Here is a 22991-nt window from a genome sequence, read left to right as displayed (position 1 = left end):
GTCTCTCAGGCGAACAGAGAGGCTGCGTGTGCAGGCTGCAGGTTCAACAGTACTCATAGGCTGAACATGGCTACTGGTCGGACCCGGTAGGCTGCGACACCATAGCAACTCCCCTTGACCCCTCCCTCCCTCGGCATTCGCAGCATCACCCTTTACACTGCACAGTCATATTTGGTCCTCCGGAAATATCCACAGCACGGGTAAGCCAGTCCCTATGCAGCGAGTGTATGGGTGGAGTATAGTTTAAAATACAGTTTTAAATGTGTCGAAAGGGCGTCCGGCTCTGACAGCAGGGCTTGAATACATGACAGCGCCGGGAAAGTTTGTCCTTAGGCTGCCGGGTTGCGCTCTCGGTGTCTCGGACCCTCGGCTCTAAAATGGCTGGCTGTAGGTCCGAGGAAGCTCCGGTGAAAAGAGAAGGATCCTCTCCTCACTGCGACTGTCTGTAAATAGTCACGTTTCTGCACTCCGAGCGACGTGTTAGCGATGGCATTGTCCCAGGTCCGAGAGCTGTCACGGCGCACACGCATCATAATAATATTGGCATTTCGGACCTAGGACTGTGCGTAATGGCGTCCTCCACGAACAGTGATCCTCGGTTTACCTCCTGAAAACATTTGGAAACAGGCTTGTATTTGTAAATCAAAAGGAATAAGATTATGAGCCAAAGCTAAACGAAACGTTGTATTATTTATGTTGCATGTGCATGATAGAATTATGAGAGAGCGGAACTGTTATTTCGCTCACATCAGTCGGACCCAGCTGTGCTCCGGTGCGTTTCTCTGAATGATCGGCGAACCCTCGGTGAGAAATTCGCTGAGCTATAATTTCGGATTTTGCAAGGTATTCACATATCAGGACAGTGTAGTGTTAAGGTGGGGAGGAGGCTGGGGTCGGACGAGACGCTCATCATTTCGGACGGAGGAGTTTGGGTGCTCAGTCTGATCAGTAGGCTGTTGGTAATATCACAGTCAGTGATTATTGGATTTTGAACTAAACTTGATCCCAATAATCACTACTAAGACTGAGTTTTTTTTTTCAGCCATCCAGGCTTTTTTCAGGATATTTATTTAGTTCTCTTCCTTTACTATTGTGAAATGTGCTTATTTTTATGGTACCCAATTTGAGTTTGTAATTCAATGTGTTTTTCCTATTTTTTAGAAATATAAATGGGTATGCCCCAAAATGGATTCTCAGTTGGCTTCAGTCCTGACCAGTGGCAGCCTGGATGTCCAAAATGGCAGTCAGTGTGCAGAGGGATCAGGGCCAGAGGTGTGTGTGGACCCAAAAGAAAAGACCTCATTCACTGTACCAGGTAACCTCCAGCCATGCCCTGTCAAAGCAGCGGTGACCAACAGGCAGGATGCTCCATCAATCAATGGGAACAAGCCAGAGGTGGGCGGGACTTCTAAGCCAGCCTCTCAGGAAACAAGGAAGAGTGGTGGGTTCATACATCCAATCACAGTGAAGACTGGTGTGCCTGTGTTGGGCAGCCAACCAATCAGACTCAAAATTGTTGTTCCCCAACGGTGCAAGAGGCCAATCACAAACTCTGCCATCAGCCTTACCAAAGACTTTGCTCGTTCACATTTTAGAAGACCTGTTCCAGTTTCAGCTGGAGCAGAAAAAAGCAGATGTAAAATCCTCATATCTGCTGTTAGGAATAAAGGAGAAATCAAGGAAATTATTAATCATAAATCTGAGGAAACTAAGCCAAAATCATTCCACAACACAGAGGCAGAGAAAGGAGAAACAATCTGCAAAGAGAGACATGTTTCAGGTGTTGAAATCATTCACGCTGATGGGTCAGAGACTCCTTTAATCTCAAGTGCTGACACAATTAAAATATTTAACCTGAAAGGAATAAAAGAGGAATCTGCAGAGAGAGAAATTGAGGAAAGTATTCCTGTAATTTTGCAAGAAATGGATTTAAAGTCTTGTAAAGCGTTTGATGAAGTGGGAACGGCGGAACAGACAGAACCACTGGACCTGAGTCTGCCAAAAAAAAGAGAGAGGAGGTGCGAACGCTTCCTGGATGACTCTGGCTGCGAGAGCTCGTTGATCATGGAGGTGGATGAATATGAGGGAGAAGGGGACAGGGACATAGTAGAAGAGGACGAGGATGTTGAGTACTCGGCACTTCGTATGGATGCCACAGATACATTAGAAGGCTCTCTACTGTCGTCCTCTTTCTTCTCTTCCTCTGTCTTCACCTCCCTCTCCTCGATAAACACTGAAAACCTCCTTCTCATAGACGACCTGGGAATCCCGTATACCCTCAGTCCGGACGGGCTCAAAGTGCCGCAAGTGGATGCCTCCGAGTCAGAGGATCAGGCAGAGGGAATGGGGTCACCACAATTGCCCACATTAGCAAATCCTAGCCTCAGCCAAAGTTTAGATAATGCACTAAATGCACCTTCTGATCATCTGTACACCGCTCCAGCCACTGCTACTGATTCTCCATCACTAAGTGTTGATCAGACTTCAGAAGTCTTTCCAAGTTTGATTACAAACTCAGATCCCTCTAATGTGGAGGAGACAACCGTTAAATCTGTTCAGGAGGCTAATGATGTTATATCAATCCCCCCCCAGCCCCTTCAGATCCTCACAAATCCTTCTACTAATGCTCCTATCCTCCTTGTGTCCTCTTCCTCCCCTCAGCTCTGCTCTGCTCAGGTGGGTCTCTCTCTCCCCCTTTCAGTTACTCAGACCACCCCCAGTGCTTCCACCCCCATGTTTCTTCTTCTTTCGTCTGTACCCTCTTCCTCTGGTGACCCTACCTCCACCCCTATCGCTGTCCTGGACCCCTCCACCGGTCAGTTGTCCCAGATCACCGTGGCCTCAGCTCCCGTCTCGCTCCCTTTGCCCTCCGCTTTGCCCATGCTGTCCCATCCCATCATCAGACTGAGCCCCAACAACCCCCCTGCCATCCTGTCAGGAGCGACCAATGTTACCTCTGTCCTCGCCTCCCTCTCTGTCCCTTCTCCCTCTCCTGCTCTTCAAAACGACCGCCTCAGCACGACCCTTCACCCTCAAAGCAGCTCTTCCGATTCCAACCCTGGAAGCGAAGCCATATCCTCTGAAGAAGTCTCAAGTGAAAACCACAAGCCATCAACTTTTACAGCATCCTCTCCACACCCACAGTCTGCTAGTTTGACCTATGACCCGTTAGCTCAGCACAGTTCTGAGGTCCAATCTCCAGCCTCGGAGTCCAGGTTTGAGCCGTCTGACCTGCACTCAGAACATTTACCTCTGGACGACCATCTTTACTTCTCCAACGCTGCTGCTCCTCCCTCCCCTCCCATTGGACCTATTCTGTCCTCTGATAATCTAGACCCCCTCGACCCGCTGGATCCTCTCTCTCCTGAGGGATCCACTGATGGCATGGGCTCCCGCAGGGTGCTGTACTGCCAGCTGTGCCCGCGGGTCTTCTTTTACCTCTCCGACCTTGAACGCCACGCCATCACGCACTCGCAGAAGAAGCCTCACGTTTGCCAGCAGTGCGGCAAAGCGTTCAAACGCTCCAGCCATCTGCAGGTCAGTAGCAAGCTAATTATGGCAATCATTTAATTAACAGTACCAGCAATAACACCAGATGTCAGACATTATTAGTAGTGCCTGTAAAACAGGCATTAACTGATTTTAAGCCACTTGGGAGCAACAGGAACCAGCTGTGAACACAATTCTGACATTTTATCACTATCAAGTTGATATGTTAGCAAACCATTGCTTAAATACACTTCCAGCCGACGTGTACTAACATTAGCATCGATTTGGAATCATGTTCCACCACCTAAACAAATAAGTCCAATATTAATTTCCGTTCAGCTCTGGTATTGGCTTTCACCAACTCTCGAGGGAAATATTTGTCTCTTTAGCTGCTAAATGCTCCACTAGGTCGACCAGCTAGGCGCTAATTCGTCTGACTGTCATTTTGCGCTGAGCAGGTAGTCTATAGTAGCTGCCTGATGCAAGTTGCTATGAGAGCAATGGCGATGAACGAGAACTTTAGAGATTCTAGTTTATTACAAGAACACGCTGAAATATGCTACTGAAGAGCTAAGGTGTCAGGTGATGAGTCTTAAAGGCTTAATCAAAGCAGGTCACCCTCTTATCATACATAAGTGGTCACGTGTTACACTACTAAAGGACAGTTTACCCTAATATAAAATATAAATATTCTTCGTCTTAACTGTGGTGCTATTAATCAATATCAATTGTTTTGTTATGAGTTGCTGAGTGTGGAGATATTGGCCTCAGAGTGGTCTGTCTCCCTCAAACCTTCAAAAATATACACTTGAAAAACCCAGGACTTGGCTTCTCAAGATGATAATATAATAATAATAATAATAATAATAATAATAATAATAATAATAATAATAATAATATAATACATTTAATTTATATAGCTGTTTTCAAGACACACAAAGACACTTTACAAAAGTCACATCAAACCAACACAGTCACACAAGAATATCAGACAATTTAACATTAAGATTGGCGGAGTTATATACTGTACTATGTTTGACCGGGAGCCAGTGGAGGTTGTGGAGGAACGGAGTGATGTGGTCTCGGCAGCGGGTGGAGGTGATAATCCAAAGACCTTGGTGTGAGCAGTTTGATGTAGGAACTATTTTTTCTTTTGGAGAGTAGTGTTCATCTTCTTATGGACCAGAGGCTATTGCTTGAGAGAGGGCGAGACGTAAACAATAATGGCATCCTTGTTTATGCACGCTTTTTTCTGCAAGGTGATACAGTACAAAGAAAATAGTTCCATATTGAAAGTGCTCATAACAAGATCTGCTGATTATCTTGATTAAACAAATCATGATTTCTGGAAAAAGACATTTGCTGTCAAGTTTTTCAAATTTAGTTTTTTGGCGCTCTTGATCAACACTAGTGAGGTACAATGTAGTTCCATTATATTGGTGAGAAAGCCGAGGTTTCTCCTTGCCATAATCTCAAACTCACACCAAAACAACCTATATTGATGAATACGGGCACTGTACGAGGATATTTTGAGGTGAACTGTCTCTTTTTAGTAAAACAATTCTGATTATAGGTGCATTAGTAAAAGTGTTGAGTGAAGGTTTCACAGATTCTTCATAATTTTTTTTTAATTTCCCTCAACAGAGACACAAGCACATCCACACAGGCCAGAGGAACTTTGTGTGCCCGATCTGCGCCAAACGCTTCAGGGAGGCCGGTGAGCTCCAGCGCCACCAGAGGGTCCACACTGGAGAGAAACCCTACCAGTGCCAACTTTGCCACACGCGATTTGCCGAGCGCAACACACTACGCCGACACACCAAGCGCAAACACCCTTACCACCAAGTCGCCATGGAAATGCTGAACGAGAGAAGAGACAGAGAGGAGGAGGAGGAGGAGTGCAAGAGGAAGAGGAGAGCGCTGAATGGTACAGCTCCACTGTGTCTATTTTAGATAATTCAGAGTCAGAAACGGAAACTTAAAAGTGTTTTCTGCAGACTCCAAAAACAAGGGAAGGAGGAAGAGGGGGATCATATGTAACTTCGCTTAAACACTAAACTCTCCTCGTTTATTGACATTCAAAAAGGGAGCATTTGCAATATCTATTTTAATGTTGTTTTAATTTATTTATATGAATGTATATTATTTCCATTCCACTTAATGGTGAAACTTCGGCTTTCAAAGTCATAAAGGATTTTGATATTAGAAAAGTGAAATACATTTATATGTATATGAAAGGGGAAGATAATGCCTAAAATCATGTTTTTTAAGGGAGTATAGAATATTGATTCGACTGCTAACATGCCCCCCATGATGTTGCATTCCCATACAGTCCATTACAAAGCCCTCAAGTGCTTAAAAAGAAGGATTACTTATTTACTCTAAACGATCCTCTGCTCTAGTTGTGTAAAAACAGATTCATATTTGTAAGAGCTGCACTTCTGCACTACCCTATGTGAAAGATGTAATCTATCTTTCTCACCGTCAGAGACACTGTGAGTCATTTGCACTTATTTTATTTCAATATTAACCTTTTTTACATTCTGGAGGAAAATGCCTATTTTATCTTGTGTTGCACCTGTCTATTTGACGCATTTGATTCATGTGAGAGTTTGACCAAATACTATCTAACACTATATTTAGATTGTTTGTTTATTGTAAATAATGTTAACTTATTTAAATTAAATTTTGTCAACCGTAATTACATTTTGTCCTATCTTCTTTTTCAGTTTTCCACCAAGTTGGTGTCTTTTCCATAATGATGTTAAAAGAATTGAAGTGTTGGAAGTGGCCTTTTATGGTAATCACATTTAACTCTCCTTGATAATGAACAGGGCCCGGGTCCACATCTCTGCTCTGATTTAAGCGGATCCTCTGATTTGAGTCTCATCTCTTCATTAATCACCAAAAATGTGAGCAGACATTACATGGATCTTTGTGTAAAAATTTTTTTTTTAAATGAAGAAACCGGATACATATCGGCTGGACCGCCTCCAGGGAGTAATTGAGAGTCAGTCCTCTGTTTTTTTACACACTCTCAATTTTCTGCTTCATTTAAGCCACGGAGCCCAACAGAGCTCAGCTCAAGTTATTAAGTTATTAAATACTGTATCGCTCAAATGACCTGACTGGGTCCTTGTGGCCGACCCATTCCTTATTTCTACGCTAGCCATCGTGCAAATAGAGATGCCCAACATGCTGAAAGGTCTGCGCTAAGCTCCATTGTATCTGAGTTTAGCAAACTCACTTTGTAGAGGGTCAGTGGAAGGAGAGGTGTGAGCAAAGGTTAACCAAGCAGAGAATGAAGAACGTGCTGCTGGTTTCTAGAGAGGGGAGAGGATTGGGCCCTATTCAAACTGCACGGTGCAGATGTTTAATGCCTATTTTACTTTCACCATTTTACCTTATCTTTAAATACCTTTTACGTTAGTATATAACAATAGATGGAGTCTTTCTTGTTCTAAAAAAGGTTTTAACTCTTTAGTCGCTGAGAGGTTATGTTCTGGCCTGGTTGGCTTTGTCTGATTCTCTAACAAAAAAATAGATTTGTTTAACAAAGCAAAGGTTAACCTATTTAAATATGCACAAAAGTATTGTCAGAATAATCACAGCTATCAAAAGGGCCCTCTTTTCCTCACACCTCTCGCAGGGGAACAGGGGTCATTTTGACTGAGAACTCAACACACCAATTACAACCACACAATAATAAATGATATTACAAATATGACCAACACCAACATTCAAACCTCCCATACCTTTTTAAATTAAATTCATGGCTCAAGACAATTATAAAAAAACAAACAATTAAGTACAATTACCATTTTCAGCTGTCTTTTTCCTTATAGACAAGCAGCTTCTCATTAAATGGATTGGTTTAAATGTGTTTAAGTTTGTCTTAAAATAATACTAACAATGTGTCACTTGTATAGTTTGAGGTGATTGGCTGTTGTAGTGGTTCCTCTTGTCCACATGGATGTAAAGTACTCACGGCATAATGCAATTTCTGTGTAAGAGATGGAAGGACAAAATCTATAATCATGTTCTAGTTCAGCTGAAATGTATGCAGTATTCAACGGTCTGAGATGAATAACAAGGGGGGGGGGGGTCTACTAAAATTAAAAGTTTTTGGCACACAATTCCCACTAACTTTAAACCCTCCCCGCCAACAAAACAAGAAGGAGGGTCTTTGTACGAAAAACAGCCAAACTTCATGTGTCCTTTTTACCCAGAAAAGGTACTGTTGAATACCCCATCACTTCCACTGTAGACCAGTTATAAATGTTCTTTTCAGGGCCACTAAAAATAGGGGAAATTATTTCAGCAACAAATCGGTTTTTTGAAGTACATTTGGGTAATATTTTTTATTAAAACTTGAAACATCAGAGCCTTTCCTTGGTTCTCTCTGTCATTACGCCAAGGGTACAAATAGATGACCAGATCTGCTTTATGGTGTCATTTGATTTATAGAATTGTTCTATCAGTTTTTGAAATATCAGAGTTAAGGTTAATTTGCCAACTTTCCTGTGTATACAAGTCTTTGTTTAGTGTTTAGTAGCTTTCAAACTGTACCTATCCCACATTTATGTTATCTTTTTTTCCCAGCACTTACTCAACTAGATGTCTAACTTATCATTTTGTCACTTTAGTAAACTATAAAGCTGCCAGAAACCCATAAGACGGTACATATAAAAAGGACAGAGATGGTTATCATAATTGGATTATTATTCAAGGTTATAATAAAATATTGTTTAACTTTTTATAAACACAAATACAGCAGATAATATGTACGAAGCAAAACTATACCTGTTTCTAGATTTGTGTTAATACTGCAGTCTTTTTACATGCAAGTGAGTTTATTGATCCATATTTGGGAAATTGTTTTGTCACAGCATGAAAACAAGACATTGGATTCAAATAACATTTACAATGAAATAGAAAATAAACATAAATATGTACATATCAACTAAAAATAACAAACATAAACAGTTAAAATATACATTTTAACAGTGAAACATATCCCTCTATCCTAGTAAAAGGTAATTTTGCCAATAAATAAACCAGATTTACATTTGATTTTGTTTGTTGATATCTTAAAATATCCGTATTTTGTACCCAGTACCTTCAATTTTGAGTTGACTCCTTTATTTTCTTCCTCACACTTATAAAATGCCCCTTCTCATCTCTTCTTTAAAAGATTAGGCCTTAACTAGCCTTTTCATAGTAGAGGCTTATTGAAGTGCTAGGTTCATTTTGTTAAGGTCACGCTGAGGTTCCAGCCGTTAAATCAGCTCTGTTCTGTCAGTAACACAAAACAGACCCCTAATTGACACCACTGGGCTGTTACACTGCTGAGCCTACAAGGTCCTCAGAGCGTGATGATGATGAATATTCAACCGGAGCAGTGTCGGATCAGCAGTCCAGCTCAAAATGTGTGTGTACAGTAGATGGGTGTGTGAGTGTGTGTGTAAGGTTGGTAGGCGTCCAGATTGCACACAGCTTCAAAGTGCAGTGACAGACAGAGGGATGATGGACAGAGTGCAGACAAATATTTGTGTGTGTGTGTGTGTGTGTGTGTGTGTGTGTGTGTGTGTGTGTGTGTGTGTGTGTGTGTGTGTGTGTGTGTGTGTGTTGCGTGAAGTGGAACGGGCAGCAGGGCCTCAGAGTGGCACGAGGCACATGGCCAAGTGATTGAAGTGATAAAGGTAGAGGAGCAGAGGAGACCCGCTGATGAACGACCCGGCAGCAGACGTGATGGAGTGTGTTGGACTGGTGTGTTTCAGCGTTATACTCTCTGTGATACATCCTTTGATATGTTTATTGTTCATCCACTCTGTTGCATCACACAGACGTCCCATTATTGCAACTAAGAGGCCAAGATGATGGAAAGCTAATCTAACCATGATGTTCTTCTTCTTTATTGTCATTACACAGCTCGGCCATGTGAGGGCACACTCACACTTACGATGTGTTGCATGTACTGCCACATTCCCTATGCTGGCTCTCAGCTCTCAAATGGTGGAGGGATACTTATACCAGGGTGAAAGGCAGAAGACAGTGAGCCTGGGGAGATCTGGATCTACATTCAAACTCTGCAGTTTCAGCAGGGTAGGAGGCAGGTTAGAAATAAATATGAAATCGCCCATGAATGTATTTTTAATCCAAGCTTTATGATGCTTTTCAGTCTATGTGTTGCATGTGAAGGCAGAGCCCTGCAGAAAAAAGATGAGTCCAGAATTAAACTGAGAAATATGATATTTCACAAGGGAAAGGTTAGCAGCTTGCAAGCCTCTTCGCTCAGCAGACACAGTGCAGGATTAACACTATGGAGTGTATGTAAGTGTGTGTGAGAGAGAAAGTGGGAAAGAGGGAGGGAAGGAAGGAGAGAGAGAGGGAGGGAGAGAGGAGGGTAACAGGTGTTAATCAGAGAGGGAGACCAGGCTGTAGACGAGAGGGTGTGGTTGTTCAGGGGAACCAGAGGAATAGGCAATTACATCACCTCTCCCTCAATAATGTGCCATGCTGTCAGTGCAGTCCTTGTTTATATAAATGTGTGTGTGTGTGTGTGTGTGTGTGTGTGTGTGTGTGTGTGTGTGTGTGTGTCAAATGCATTTACAGGGCATGAGAGGAAAAGCAGTCAAAGGTGAGATTCGATAATGATGAAAAAAGCCGACATTCTGTGCAAAAAGAGCTGTCAGTCTATAACCTCGTATTCAATTAAGGTTCCCATTCATTTTGTGTTCCATTAGTTGTTCCATTTTATTCCATGGTAACCGTAATTGGCCCATGCGTTGCTATCTCTGCTCCGTGTTCTCCGATTAGTGGATCTCCGAGTCATTTTCTCTTTGCTTTCACATCTGATGAAATGAGAGCAACCCCCTTTTTTCCCATGCTGTTTCCCTGTCCTGGCCCCAGCTCTCTTCCTGTCCCCTCAGTAAAGACTTCCCCCTGTGGTACACCCTCCCTGCCTCTCCAACTTTTGCTGTGTCCTCACCCTCTCTACCTCCCCTCTCTGTTTCTCCCTCCCAACGACCTGCTGAACCAGCACACACCGGCCTGTCTGTCAAATCGACTGAACAGGTGCTCCAGCAACGACCTCACTTCCCCCACTTTTCTCCCTCTGCAGCCCTACAGCACACACACACACACACACACACACACACACACACACACACACACACACACACACACACACACACACACACACACACACACACACACACACACACACACACAAGTAGAGAGCATGCTCGCTAGCACTCTCCTACATGTTCAACCAAGTTGCTTTGGAAGCTTGAGGTTAAACTCGAGTGATTTTGCTTGGCACCGGCACCGATACATACTGTAAAATATATGCTGACGGACACTGACTTACTGACCTGTGACTCTCAGTCGTGTCATACACACTCACATGCCACACACACACACACACACACACACACACACACACACACACACACACACACACACACACACACACACACACACACACACACACAGGTGTAGTTGCACACAAACAGCACTAAATCACTTAAACAGGGTGACCCAAAGGTGTCTTGACAGGAGCATATGAGCCTGCAGTGCTGCTGCAGTACATGATTTGATGTGAGTCCAAAACACTCCCGGGCTTTTCTCGCTGCCTTGTAATAAAGCGTCTCTTTATCCTGCCTTCACTTTTCTATCCATCACATTATGTGGCAATTCAGCTCCTAACACTACTGGACTAACTTCACCTGTGAGTCTACTTTTCTTTGAAGTCACGTACAAACGAACACAAATATTGTCTTTGATTCTGCTCCTAAATCAATCAGTCAGCATATGTCAGGGGGGAGTGAATTGCTGCTATACGGGAGGGGAGGGGGGAGACGAGACTGTGGAGGGGGAGGGGGAGGGGGAAAGTTTGACAGTCGCTCACAGTTGGCACCAAGGATCCAGGATGCATTGGGGCGGATGGGGAGAGGGGGCAGAGAGAGTGAGGCAGAGGTAGAGAGGGTGAGTTTGTATCGCAGTAGGGAAGAGGGAACCACTGATCCTTTTTCTCTTTGCACTTCACCTTTAGGGGAAAGAAAAGAAGTGAAAAAGGGGCAAAAGAAAAAAAAGGATATGAAAAGAACATGAAAGAAAGGAATCGTCATTAAACGCACTACGAAGTTCTCTCTTTCCCTCTCTTCCTCCATCTCGCACCTCTTTCAATTTAATCTTAAATCCACTCTCAATTTCCCCTGAGGGACTCAATTCTCTCTTTTCCTGTAAGTATTCTCTTTCATTCTCTTGCTTTTATTCTCTCTGTGTTTTCAGTGCCTGCTTGTGCCTCTGTACTGTACTGTAAAATATGTCTGTGGCAAACAAGAAATCTAAATCAATTGCTTGTTAGTTAATTGCATTTATGAGTGTGAAGCCTTCTTTTTGGACTTTTGTAAAAAAGTGAGATGTGTGTGTGTGGGAATAGGAAAAGCCCTGTGGTGATTTAGTATGCATAACCTCAGCTACTTCACAACATGTGTATTTGTGTGTGTGTGTGTGTGTGTGTGTGTGTGTGTGTGTGTGTGTGTGTGTGTGTGTGTGTGTGTGTGTGTGTGTGTTTGTCTATTCCCTTCAAACAGGCTTCCTCTGGGTGTTCTGTGGCCGGCCAGCTCAAATCAATATTGTTAATAGGTTGTGTGTGTGTGCACTAATGCAGCTTATGTAGATTCCAGCTCTCTCTATTTGAGCGAGGTAGCCCCACTTCTTTTAGTGCATGACACATTTGCGGTCCTGCTGTCACAGTGTGAGTGTGTTGTGCGATGCTGTAGGTGTTGCCACTTCATGTTTGTCCGTCACAATCGGCCCTGACGTCTGAGTATCTGCTGGGGCTTCTTTCTCCGTCACCCCCCTCTCTCTAAAAGCCTTCTTGTCTGTTTAATTCTCTGTATCGTTAGTTTGTCTCTGTGGGGGGCCCTGTGTGACTCTCTGTGTGATTATGACAGGCTGTCTATAGGGAGGCCTGCTGTTGCCAGAGCAGCTCGCCGCAGTGTTCAGTCTGCCTGTAGGCGTCTCTATTTCCCCCTCCATCTATCTCCGCTGTGCTTTGTGTGCCTCTATCAATATCGGTTCGTGTCTATCAGTGGATTAACAAGCATCTGTCTCTCTCACTACCCTGCTTCCTCTGCTTCTCTGCACCAGTGAGAGACAGAAGGAGAGGGGTCCATTCCTCCTGGTAGAGCGACACCAGGAACTTCCTCTCTCTGCCCCAACCCTCTCCTCCACCATGACACTATTGGCCTCCGAGAGGTCGCTTCTCATCAGGAACAAGTTCCGCTCAGGTGAGGATCTTGAAGTCTCAACAATGGCTTTATATCTGGGGCGTAATTGGCAACATTGACATCAATATGCAGAGGTGAAGTGTTGGAGAGGGTTATTCGCTGGTGTGCCACATTATTTATCATGTGATCAATAGAGTGATGGTATTGATCATGGTGAATGTATTAAGTGATTGATACACACGTGTCTTGAGTAGATGTGTAGACAGCTGAGGTTGAGACCAACGGATGTGCTCATGATACTGTGTGACACCATTGTTGATAGGCATGGAAAAACAGACAGTTGGCCTTTACCAGGAATCTTTCTTATTCAAATAAATGAGTAACTCCCTAACAAAATGATTGCATATGTTAATAACCTACAATCAAACATAAACAAAGTCCTGGATTGTTTTACTTTTACAGATTCTCAATATGTTGAGGGCAAAATATTCACAGGTTATCTGAAATGATTTCCAAATGATATTACCGAGTCAATCCAATGCATTACTTTACTGATTACAACTTTCAGGAGACAACTGGCATTCTGTGACAAACAGCATTAAATAACTGCATAATTTAAGTTTCCCTACAAGTTGTAGCGGCTGCTGTTGTGTTCCCAGGCAGCTGTCGTTAACGGCTGGTAAAATAGGAAAGCAGGGAAATGACACAGACGCAGTCCCCTAGGTGAACAAACACCTGCTGGAAAACGTGATTCCTCAGGGCAGCTGCTCTGTTTGACATCATGTATGTACATAGCAGAGTCTCTGCTAGACCATAAAGTCTGCTGCGACATCAAACTCATGTTGGTTCTTTGTGGAAAAAACATTGGCTTTTGTCAGCCATTAATATATATGATGTAGGTTGTTAGAGTTCTTATTTATTCTGATGCGATTATCGTTGGTGTTTACCACACAAAATGTCACAAAAGTAGAAATACGTTACATGCTTAGAGTCAATGTTGTACTCATAATGTTAAAATACTGGCTCCTAACCTTTAAACAAAGTCAACCCGCAACCCTTCATCTCATCTATGAGTTGTGAGAAGAGTGTTTAATTGGAATGATTTTAAGAAGAGGTGAAACATAGTATTTACAAGACATTTGCAAAAAATTATTCCTAAGAAAGTTATTAACATAATTCAGAGTGAAATATTTATTTAGTCTTATCTTGTTGATCATCTAATGAGGACTGACCCACATGCTGGGGACCATTATGTACAGTAGTGCTTGTTAGGTAATGTCTTTAAAAAGTCTATGGCTTATATCGGGACCTCCAATTTAAAATGTAGATACAGGACCTTGGTAATTCACATGGTAGAGCAGTAGCCCATATTAAGGCTGAGTTTATACCACTGTGGCCTGTGTTCCTATCCCTTTGCTGCCTTCTTCTACTACTCAATAAAGGCGAAACAAGCTGAACAACATTGTAGATACTCACTCATACGCACACTGGAATCAAACAGATACGTCAGTGTGATAAACCCTGCTGGCCTGACTTGTTAGGACAGCAGAGCACAGTGGGATAATCAGCTTTAAATCCAGATTTTTACAACGTTAAACTTTTGTTTTGAGTTGTCAGAGAGACAGGAAGGCACAAATGAGGATGACGTGAGGAGGAGGGGATGCATGAGAAGCTTGTGGAGAGAGAGGGACAGCTGAAGGGGGGATGGGACTAACAGAAATAGACATACTGAGAGATAAATAGTCACTGCCCTCAGCCCCCCCCTGCACAGCCCCCCCCCTTCCCCTCGTCATTTCTCTCAGGTCTCAAAACTCACCGACATGTATCATGCCCTGCCCTGCTTCACCTGTTTGTGTATGTACTGAATGCTAATGTGCATTTGGAGGTGTGTAGGTCTGTGCAGGCATGCAAGGAGATACATAATCCATAAGGCTTGCAAAGCTCGAGGTGAAGTAATTTACAAGGCTGTATCATCTAACGATGATCCTGCTGTTTGCATTGCTCAACTCCTTTATACGTCAGAGCCATTTCTTTTTGCCAGATCATTTGTCCTTCAAATCAAAACAATGTTCTGTATCTGAGTAACTTGTGATTTATTTAAAATTTGTATTTGTTTGTCTTTAGCAAAGCAACTTAATCTCTGTTCTTGTCTTTCAGTCCTGCAGTTGAGGATTCAGAACCGAAGGCAGAGTGAAATCAATGCAGACTCAGGTTAGTCTGTGTGTGTCATTTACATCGTGATTGATTGGTCACCTCTTTTCACTGACACATGATTACCTATTGATTTGTAAACATCTTTGTTGGTTTTATTGTATTGACATGCTTTTACTCTTATTTTTATTGTTCTTTTGGAGTCTAATATATTTTTTGTGTTAATTATATTAGTTAAAACCTCTTGTTGTGCCTGAGCATAGAGGTTGATGTCAATGTATAATGCACAACTTTTCCATTCATTCATCTGAAAAACCTTTCATTCAGGACGATGAAATATGTGTTTTATGAATCAGGGGGTTAGGGTTATGCTACGGTAAACAGAAATATACATGATATGCAAAAAGTACATGGTGTTCACATTAATAATAAGGAGAAATGTAAGGATTTGTTACAAATATTTCAGTAAATAAATATGGAAATATAAATATCATGCATTAATATGAGCATAAAATAGACATAAATTCACCAAGATCTCTGCACTAAATGCAATATACAGTAATTAAGTAGGCTATAGATACAAAAACAATCTCCAGGACTGTGTAGATATGCTGTGCACCCTGCTTCAGCCCCCCTCACTGCATGAGGCTGAAGCAGGGTGCACACAAAGTGCTTCATATCCTGCCGACACAAAAGAGCACCACAGATCCATGCTGTAACTTGGAAAGATGAGTGAAGGCTGAAAAGCTTTGTTGATGCTCTGGTTCACCTGAGTTGCTCCTCTACTATACTAGAATCCTCTAAAAATAACAAAAACAACAACTACTGCTTTGTCATTTCATCATATAACCTATTCTATATCATATAATCTTCTCTGTTTCTATAGGGCTAAAACCTGCGTGCCCACCTAAAAAAGCAGAGAAAGACCAGAGTGAAGCTCTGGTGAGTAGAATCCAGTTTCTCAATAATATACAACCGCATGACTTTTTCACACTATAGATCAAATAATCCTGTTGCTGCAGTATGAGTAAGCCATGAAAACAATTTCTCCACACCTAGCATTTCTAATAATTTATATGGTTGAATATAGTAGGTACTTCATAACGAAGACACTTTTTATTAAAGTGTCTTATTTATGCTCACAAGATACTATTTAACATGACTTGTAAGCAATGATTAGGTGTACCAGTATGTCAGTTTTTCCCCTTAAAATAAGTAATTTGACCAGTTACAGTGGTGAGTCTCGCTGTTACACAGGATCCATTCCTTCATAGACTTTGCAAATGTTCTAAGCGACACTGTGGTGTTAAAGTCATCAGGCTACATTGGCATTAAAGTTCAGTGTTATTTAGATTTATCTGAATAAAATGCAATGTAATCTGTGGGCTGTTGGTTTGACCTGCTGTTTCCTGATGCAGCGTCTTGCTGAAGATGGTGCTGCAAAAAAGTTGCCCCCTGGTGGTCTCAATGCTGAAACTGCACAAGGTGATGCCCTGCATACAGTAATGTAGCTGTCTCCTTCCTGCTTTACCCTGTGTCCTCCCAACAAATTGCATAGTGGCATATTTCCCTCTCTCTCTTCCTTGCTGTCTGTATTTTATCACACATTCTCTGCTCTACGCTTCCTGTTGTACAGTGTGAGGAATTGAAGCGTGTAAATCTGGCGATAGGCTTGGTGTTTCATCAGCTGTCAGTTAAATAGATATGTGACCTTGTTGTACACTGTAACTCTGCATTTTAAGCAGCCTGCAAACATATCAGTGATTGACAGCGTCTGATAAACTCACCAACCATCCAGGGATCAGAGCCGTTGTTTACTGGCATCTCTCTCTGTTCTCCACACCCTTTAACCTCCTTTTTAATTTGAAAAGACTATTATTATAACATCAGGCCTTTCAAACTCCCTCATTTCCTTTTCTGCCCTTTTTTAAATGTTGGGTGAATGTGTGTGTTCACTTCCAAGGGAGAACATCTCCCTATGGACAGGAGTGTTTACTATTTTCTGATGCCTCTGCTGGTTTGAATGTGGATTGACTGCCTGTGGCAACACCGTTGTGCCACGCTCACATCACATATGTTCTGAAATCCTGTTGCTTCTCTCTCTCCAAATCCCCTCTCCTCTCTGCCGTTCTCCCATCTGTCCCCCCCATCTCTCCACTTATATGCACCATTTCTCCGTGCCCCTGTAGAGAGAACTTTGTGTGGGGCCCCGAGGCAGAAGAAGGCTCGGCAGACGCAGGACCTTACTGAAAGGATCCAGCGTCCGCCAGGGCCTGTGGATCAACAGCACGAACACACACTGCCCCTGGAGAACCGTGAGTCAACACACATCCTCATGCACAGGCACACAGACAGTCACACACATTTATTCCCCCCCCCACCCAATTGCCTCTCCTCCTGCTTTGACCTTACCTCCTTTCACTTTTCATTTCCTCAGGTCCTGCCTCTTTCCCTCTGTCCGCTGATGTCTTCGAAGATGACATTTCCTCCTGCCCCTCCTCCTCGCCTACTGAGCATCATGGCGTTCATCAATCACCAGCCTTTTCTTCATTGCCAGGGCTCTCAGGTGACCAATTACTGAGTGACTTCTCAGCTGTGGGCCCGCCCCTGATCCAAAGCCCCGGACATTCACAGGTGAGGAAACAACTCTGAGATGAGGACTCACCAAGGAAGTCTGATGAATTAATTCCTACCAATAAACTCTGATAAACACATAATCATCTCATAATGTCAACTCTGATGGTCTGTTATTCTGCCTTCAGCCTGGTTTGGCATTGCTCCCGGCAACCGAGGGCATTCGACAACCCATGAGTGTAACACTTTCTGACTCAAACGCAATGGTAACAACTGGGAGACCCAATGGGATGTACCTGACCTCTCAGACCACACCCCTGCTGCCAAAGGTAATGTGGGGTTAGTGCATGCATCCAATCCTTTTGTGGCTCATTTAAATTTCATAAGGGCCATGTTTGTTTGGAATAATTTTATGACTCTAAAATTATAATGTCAAGAATTCAGTCAAATACATGTTTTATCACATTTCCATCGAGAAAAAAACAACATCTATATTTGGTATGTGTTTGTATGTGCTCGTTATCGCGACATGTAGTCACAGCAGGTATTCAGCACAAACAATAAAAGAGCATTGTCGAGGTCTTCATCCTAACAGCATGGTCACTCGTCTGTTTTGTCAAACACAATGCTCTGCTGTATGCTGCTCTGCATTCATTACTGTCAATTTGCACTTCTGGGGGAGCTCAGTATTTGCCCTGCAGGTTAACGCATTCACACAAAAGCAGCATGGCTACATGTCAGAAACACACATGCTGTCATCTGGAGATTTGCGAGGCATTTGAACATTTCATGTAAGAGTTTAACCTTGACATGGGGCAAATGCCGTCTGACAATGTGAAAGGACTTGACAATTTCTCTGAGATATTATATATACTGCTTTTGAAATTAGAGACCACAGTAGAGCTGAATTGTGGGAAATGTTTCTCTTTACAGACAGCTCAGCCTCCCAGCCCCAACTGCACCTCCTCACTGCCCACCTCCCTCAACTTCAACCATCTTCCCCGCCCACGGAAACCGCGCGACACCAAACCCAAAATGAGGAAACTCAAATATCACCAGTACATTCCTCCAGACCAGAGAGGAGGGTCTGGGACTGGAGGTATGGATACAATACTTTGCTTCATGTATTCACACATTCTATCGATTTGTCCATTGTTTAAATGTTTCCTTCAAATAATGTTTATTTCTTTATTTCTAGGAGGAGCCAAACAGAAGAGTCCTGCTCCTACCCAGTCCTTAGATCCAGCCTACTCCCATATACTGAAACAGCAGCAGGTCTTCCTCCAGCTGCAAATCCTCCAAAACCAGCAACAACAACAACAACAGCAACAACAACAACAACAGCAGCAGCAGCAGCAGCAACAGCTCACAGTTGTGCCCAGGTATGCAAATTTGATGCAGCGTTAGGAAATCCAGATTGTTTAAACCACACAACTATCCGCTTAGTTAATGAGTTATTAGTCCTCAGACACTTAAGGTGAGTAAATGCTTCTATAAATCCTCCAGTGATCACAATGATCTTGTGAAGTCCTCTGGAGCCATGCCAGTGAACCCCCAACCTGTCCCCGCCACAACAAACCACACCCCTTCAGAAACAAACTCTGCATCCAAGCCTGAGCTTCTCCCTGCAAATCTCGTTGATCTAACAGTAAGAAAAGCATGAAAGCACTGAAAGATTGTTTTTTTTTTTACATTGAATGGTGAAGACAACTCTTAAGTATCCTTTTCCCCTCCACTTTCTGCTCTTCCCTTTCCTCAGGTATCAGAGTTACGGCAGCAGCTGCGAAAGCGTGGCCTCCCCGTCTCCGGCACAAAGCCAACTCTGTTGCAGCGTCTCCGCCCATTTCAGATTCCTCACTCCTGCATCACCCCTGCTCCCCTCTGCCAGCTGGGTACCAGCCTGGAGCCTCTCACCCCTACTGCCCTGTTGCCATCCAGCCAGAGCCCCTGCTCAAGCTCCAGCTCTGGACAAGACTCCCCCAGCAGCAGCCCGAACCAACAGATGTACATCCCGGATAGAGTAGTCCCTAATGGGATTCTCAGTGACGCTCAAAATGGAATTCTGAACAATGTGCCGAATGGTTTCTCGAATGCTTCAGTCAGTTTGGCGGGTGAACAATGTCTTTCCAACGCTGTCTTCCTGGCTCCTGCCAGCACCGCCTCAGGAACTCCAAGTCCCAGTCTCCCCATGTCGTCGTCCTCGCCCCTGCAGTGTGGGACTCCCTGGAGAAGTGAGAATGAGCAGCAGCAGCAGCAGCAGCAGGAGCTGAGTGTGGAGCTGGAAATGAGGGAGAGGTTACGGAGCAGGCCTAGGGACCGCACCACCAGCACTGGCAACGAGGTGTGCAGAGACTGGCTTGGATCTTTGGTCTATAATGAGATGCAGAATAACAGGAAGACTGCTTTTCCAGAATCATTCATGTTGTAATGTATTATCTCTTACAGTCTTGTGGGGGATCTCTTCATCCGTTCCTGCAACAGGATCCTGGATGCTCCAGAGGGAAGCAAGAAACAGACACACAGACGGAGGTGTTGTTTACACAGGTAAACATACAAATCAATACACACACATCTTGGATAATCACTTTTCAAGGGCACACTACAGAACCTTCAATCTGTTAAACTGGTCAAACATGTGAGCAAACTCCCATCACCCAGCTGTCAACTAATTTACCCCTGCTTTCTAATCAGGTGTTTTGCTGCCAACCATGTGATGTGATTGGCCAGGATTTTGAGCTGCCAGTGCAGATTACAGCGAGTCCAGTTCAGACCTTGCCCAGTGTTCGCAGCTTGGAGGAGGAACTACAGGAGGCGATCCAGAAAGCACAGGTTAGATTCTGTGGCTGATCAGGAAGACATCATAGAAAGTTACTTTTACCCAGTTGGTATTAAGTGTTTCTTTTGGCCACAGATGGACCCTCGGCAGTCCATAGATGACATTCTAGATGAGCCCATAGCTTGTGTTGGTAAGTGTCCCATGATTAAAAAAAGAATACAACTTAAACTCATATTTATTTTAATGTCTTATCCTTTTTACTACCTCTGTTACAGGCTCTGTTAATGTCTGTGATCATAAATCCCCTGCTTACTCAGTCCCGGGCCCTTCGCCGCCTCCTCCTCAAGCAGATCAGTGCCAGGCCTCCCAGCAGCATAGGGATGACAGCTTCCTGCCCTCACCTCTTTGCTCCTCTCTGTTACTGGAACTCCCTCCATCTCCAGCTGTAATAAATCCCAGCCAGGTGAACCCAGCTCCTCTCCCGCCTCCCATTTGTACTTCCCCTTTGCCGTCCACTGGGAAGTCCCGGAAACGACGGGCTCTGACATCGTTTGACGCTGCTGACTGGCTTGAAACACTGACATCTGGCCTCCGCCCTCTTACTCCCCCGACAGCTCCTTTTGTTGAGTCAGACTTCAGTCTGGATTCAGATCTGAATGTCAGTCGAGTGTTGGATCTAATGATAGAGCAGTGGTGAGGAATTCTGTGTGCATCAGTGTTTGTAGGTACTGTATGTGAACGTTTTTTTGTGATGGTAGTGAATGGGGCGAAAATGCATCCCACTAAGGGCCCAAGATTGTGAATATCCTCCATCATTGAAAGGCTGTCAGAGTCACTGGCTCCACGCAATGTCGAGAGCTGGATTCATTGCAGCGAAGAGATTAAACATGGCTTTGATGGGGCAAAGAGAGCACAAACACAAGCACACACATAGACACTGCAGAGCGCTGTTTAAAAGCACTTGGGCTCAGCCAGAAATGGTAAACAAGCGACACATCTGTGGACTGACACACTCCACAGCACAATGTTTGCAGTGCTAAACAAAAGAAAACCTCGTGGCATATTAATTTAAACATGCTTCCTGGATGCGCTGGGAGAATGTTGTTTCTGACTTATCTCCAAAACTCGTTGTCGGATTGGGTCGAGTGTGGCCCCTGGTGTTGATTCAGTCATTGAGTCCTAGCCATTCATAAAGCCCATTTAGAGTGTGTAAAAGCCAGACAGAGCGCACAGCTTGTGTGTGGCTCCAGACCTTAACCCCGGTGCCAGACACACAGTCGGCATGCAGAGGAAGCAAGCTGGCACAAGCAGCAAACAAGCAGTGTGTGTGAGTGTGCTCTTGTGTACGTGCAAGTGTGTGTGAAAGCTTATGTGTCGAGTATGTGTGTGTTCAATATGTCTGACTGTGTGTCTGACCACACAAGGCTGCTTCTTTTTTGTACATGTCAACACCCAACTGCTTCCATGTACATTTCAACGCCAAATGCACTTGTAGTTATTTGTTTGGTTACAATTAAGTGTGCCTGTTTGTGTGTGTATTACGATTGAACGGTGAGAGGATACATGCCGAAGACAGAGAAAAAAAAAAGCTGTGGCTTTTTATGTCCATATTTCAGACCAGACATTTCATTGTATGCTCATTGCCAGCGGGCAATAACTCCAGTGTAGTTATCCAGTGTAATCATCAGAACAGTCACATTACCTTGTTTAAGTCACAGTTCTCAAGGAGAGCAATCAGGCAACCACCCCAAAAATAGTGCCCATACAAATGCTCCAATCAGAGGGACCTTTCCTCTTCGCTTTGCGAAAACAGGTGGTCATTTTGTTCCCTGATTAACCCCCAACCGTGTCTGGCCCGCTGCACAGTGCTTACCCGGCTACTAGAAAAGCACGATTTAGCACAATTTATAACCCAACCCCAAGGCCACACCTGTTCACTTAGTTTAATTTATTTATTATTAATTCCACCAGTATTATTTGACATTGTTAAATCTTTGCTGTATATTTCAATATACAAAAACGACCATTTATATTTAATGAAAATGCACTGTAGAATTAGCACAAAATAATATGTTTGGAGAAGTTTCTTAATGATGACAGAGATCTTGCTTTTCATCCTGCATGAGTTACTGGTCGTGCAGAAACGGGCACATTATTTGTTTGCATAATACACTTTCAGTGAGTTATGATTCCATTCACAACCCTGCTTAATATCATGAAGTATAACGTCTGATGAGGGTTAACTACCATTAACCTGTGCCATACAAGACAAATCTAATTTAGATACAAGATCTCCTCTACATGAACTTATATTCTGCCCTTAATTAGCGAAATGTTGCATCAATCATTTTGGAGAGCTCTTATTGGCTCAATTACATCTTGAACATTTGTATTGTCTGATAACTACAGTGGGGCAAAAAAGTATTTAGTCAGCCACCAATTGTGCAAGTTCTCCCATTTAAAAAGATGAGAGAGGCCTGTAATTTTCATCATAGGTATACCTCAACTATGAGAGACAGAATGAGAAAAAAAAATCCAGGAAATCACATTGTAGGATTTTTAATGAATTAATTGGTAAATTCCTCAGTAAAATAAGTATTTGGTCACCTACAAACAAGCAAGATTTCTGGCTCTCACAGACCTGTAACTTCTTCTTTAAGAGGCTCCTCTGTCCTCCACTCGTTACCTGTAGTAATGGCACCTTTTTGAACTCGTTATCAGTATAAAAGACACCTGTCCACAACTCAAACAGTCATACTCCA

At 43.4% G+C, this 22991-nt stretch overlaps 3 protein-coding genes across 4 annotated transcripts in view; 2 read left to right on the top strand and 1 right to left on the bottom strand.

Moving 5' to 3' along the window:
• The window catches only part of rps9 (ribosomal protein S9), a 145282-nt gene extending 135491 nt beyond the window's left edge, over nucleotides 1-9791 (bottom strand). Inside the window, exon 1 of the mRNA XM_063879313.1 lies at nucleotides 9779-9791. The gene's annotated coding sequence lies outside the window, so the exon portion shown is untranslated. The remainder of the gene's footprint in view (nucleotides 1-9778) is intronic.
• Nucleotides 215-6330, top strand: LOC134861457 (zinc finger protein 236). Of its 2 annotated transcripts, XM_063878677.1 has the most exons (4): nucleotides 215-804; nucleotides 1162-3537; nucleotides 5134-5416; nucleotides 6219-6330. In XM_063878677.1, exons 1-4 carry the CDS (start codon nucleotides 787-789, stop codon nucleotides 6311-6313), a joined length of 2772 nt encoding a protein of 923 aa, XP_063734747.1. In that variant the 5' UTR covers nucleotides 215-786; the 3' UTR covers nucleotides 6314-6330. The 2 variants fall into 2 exon arrangements, with proteins under 2 accessions (XP_063734747.1, XP_063734748.1); XM_063878678.1 differs by lacking the exon at nucleotides 6219-6330 and having other exon boundaries at nucleotides 5134-6193.
• Nucleotides 9792-12703: 2912 nt separating the features above from the next.
• si:dkeyp-69b9.3 (myocardin) lies at nucleotides 12704-22629 on the top strand. Its single transcript, XM_063879733.1, has 15 exons — nucleotides 12704-12788; nucleotides 14886-14939; nucleotides 15766-15821; nucleotides 16298-16364; nucleotides 17069-17194; nucleotides 17317-17513; nucleotides 17642-17782; nucleotides 18387-18552; nucleotides 18652-18835; nucleotides 18960-19101; nucleotides 19213-19794; nucleotides 19899-19997; nucleotides 20145-20282; nucleotides 20365-20419; nucleotides 20505-22629. The coding sequence occupies exons 1-15, from the start codon at nucleotides 12734-12736 to the stop codon at nucleotides 20924-20926; spliced, it is 2484 nt and encodes an 827-aa protein (XP_063735803.1). The 5' UTR covers nucleotides 12704-12733; the 3' UTR covers nucleotides 20927-22629.
• The last annotated feature ends 362 nt before the right edge of the window (nucleotides 22630-22991 follow it).

Source organism: Eleginops maclovinus, chromosome 3, assembly GCF_036324505.1.
Source record: "Eleginops maclovinus isolate JMC-PN-2008 ecotype Puerto Natales chromosome 3, JC_Emac_rtc_rv5, whole genome shotgun sequence".
NCBI classification, from domain to species: domain Eukaryota; kingdom Metazoa; phylum Chordata; class Actinopteri; order Perciformes; family Eleginopidae; genus Eleginops; species Eleginops maclovinus.
Note: the sequence above shows the minus strand (reverse complement) of the source record. Positions and strands in the feature narration are given on the sequence as shown.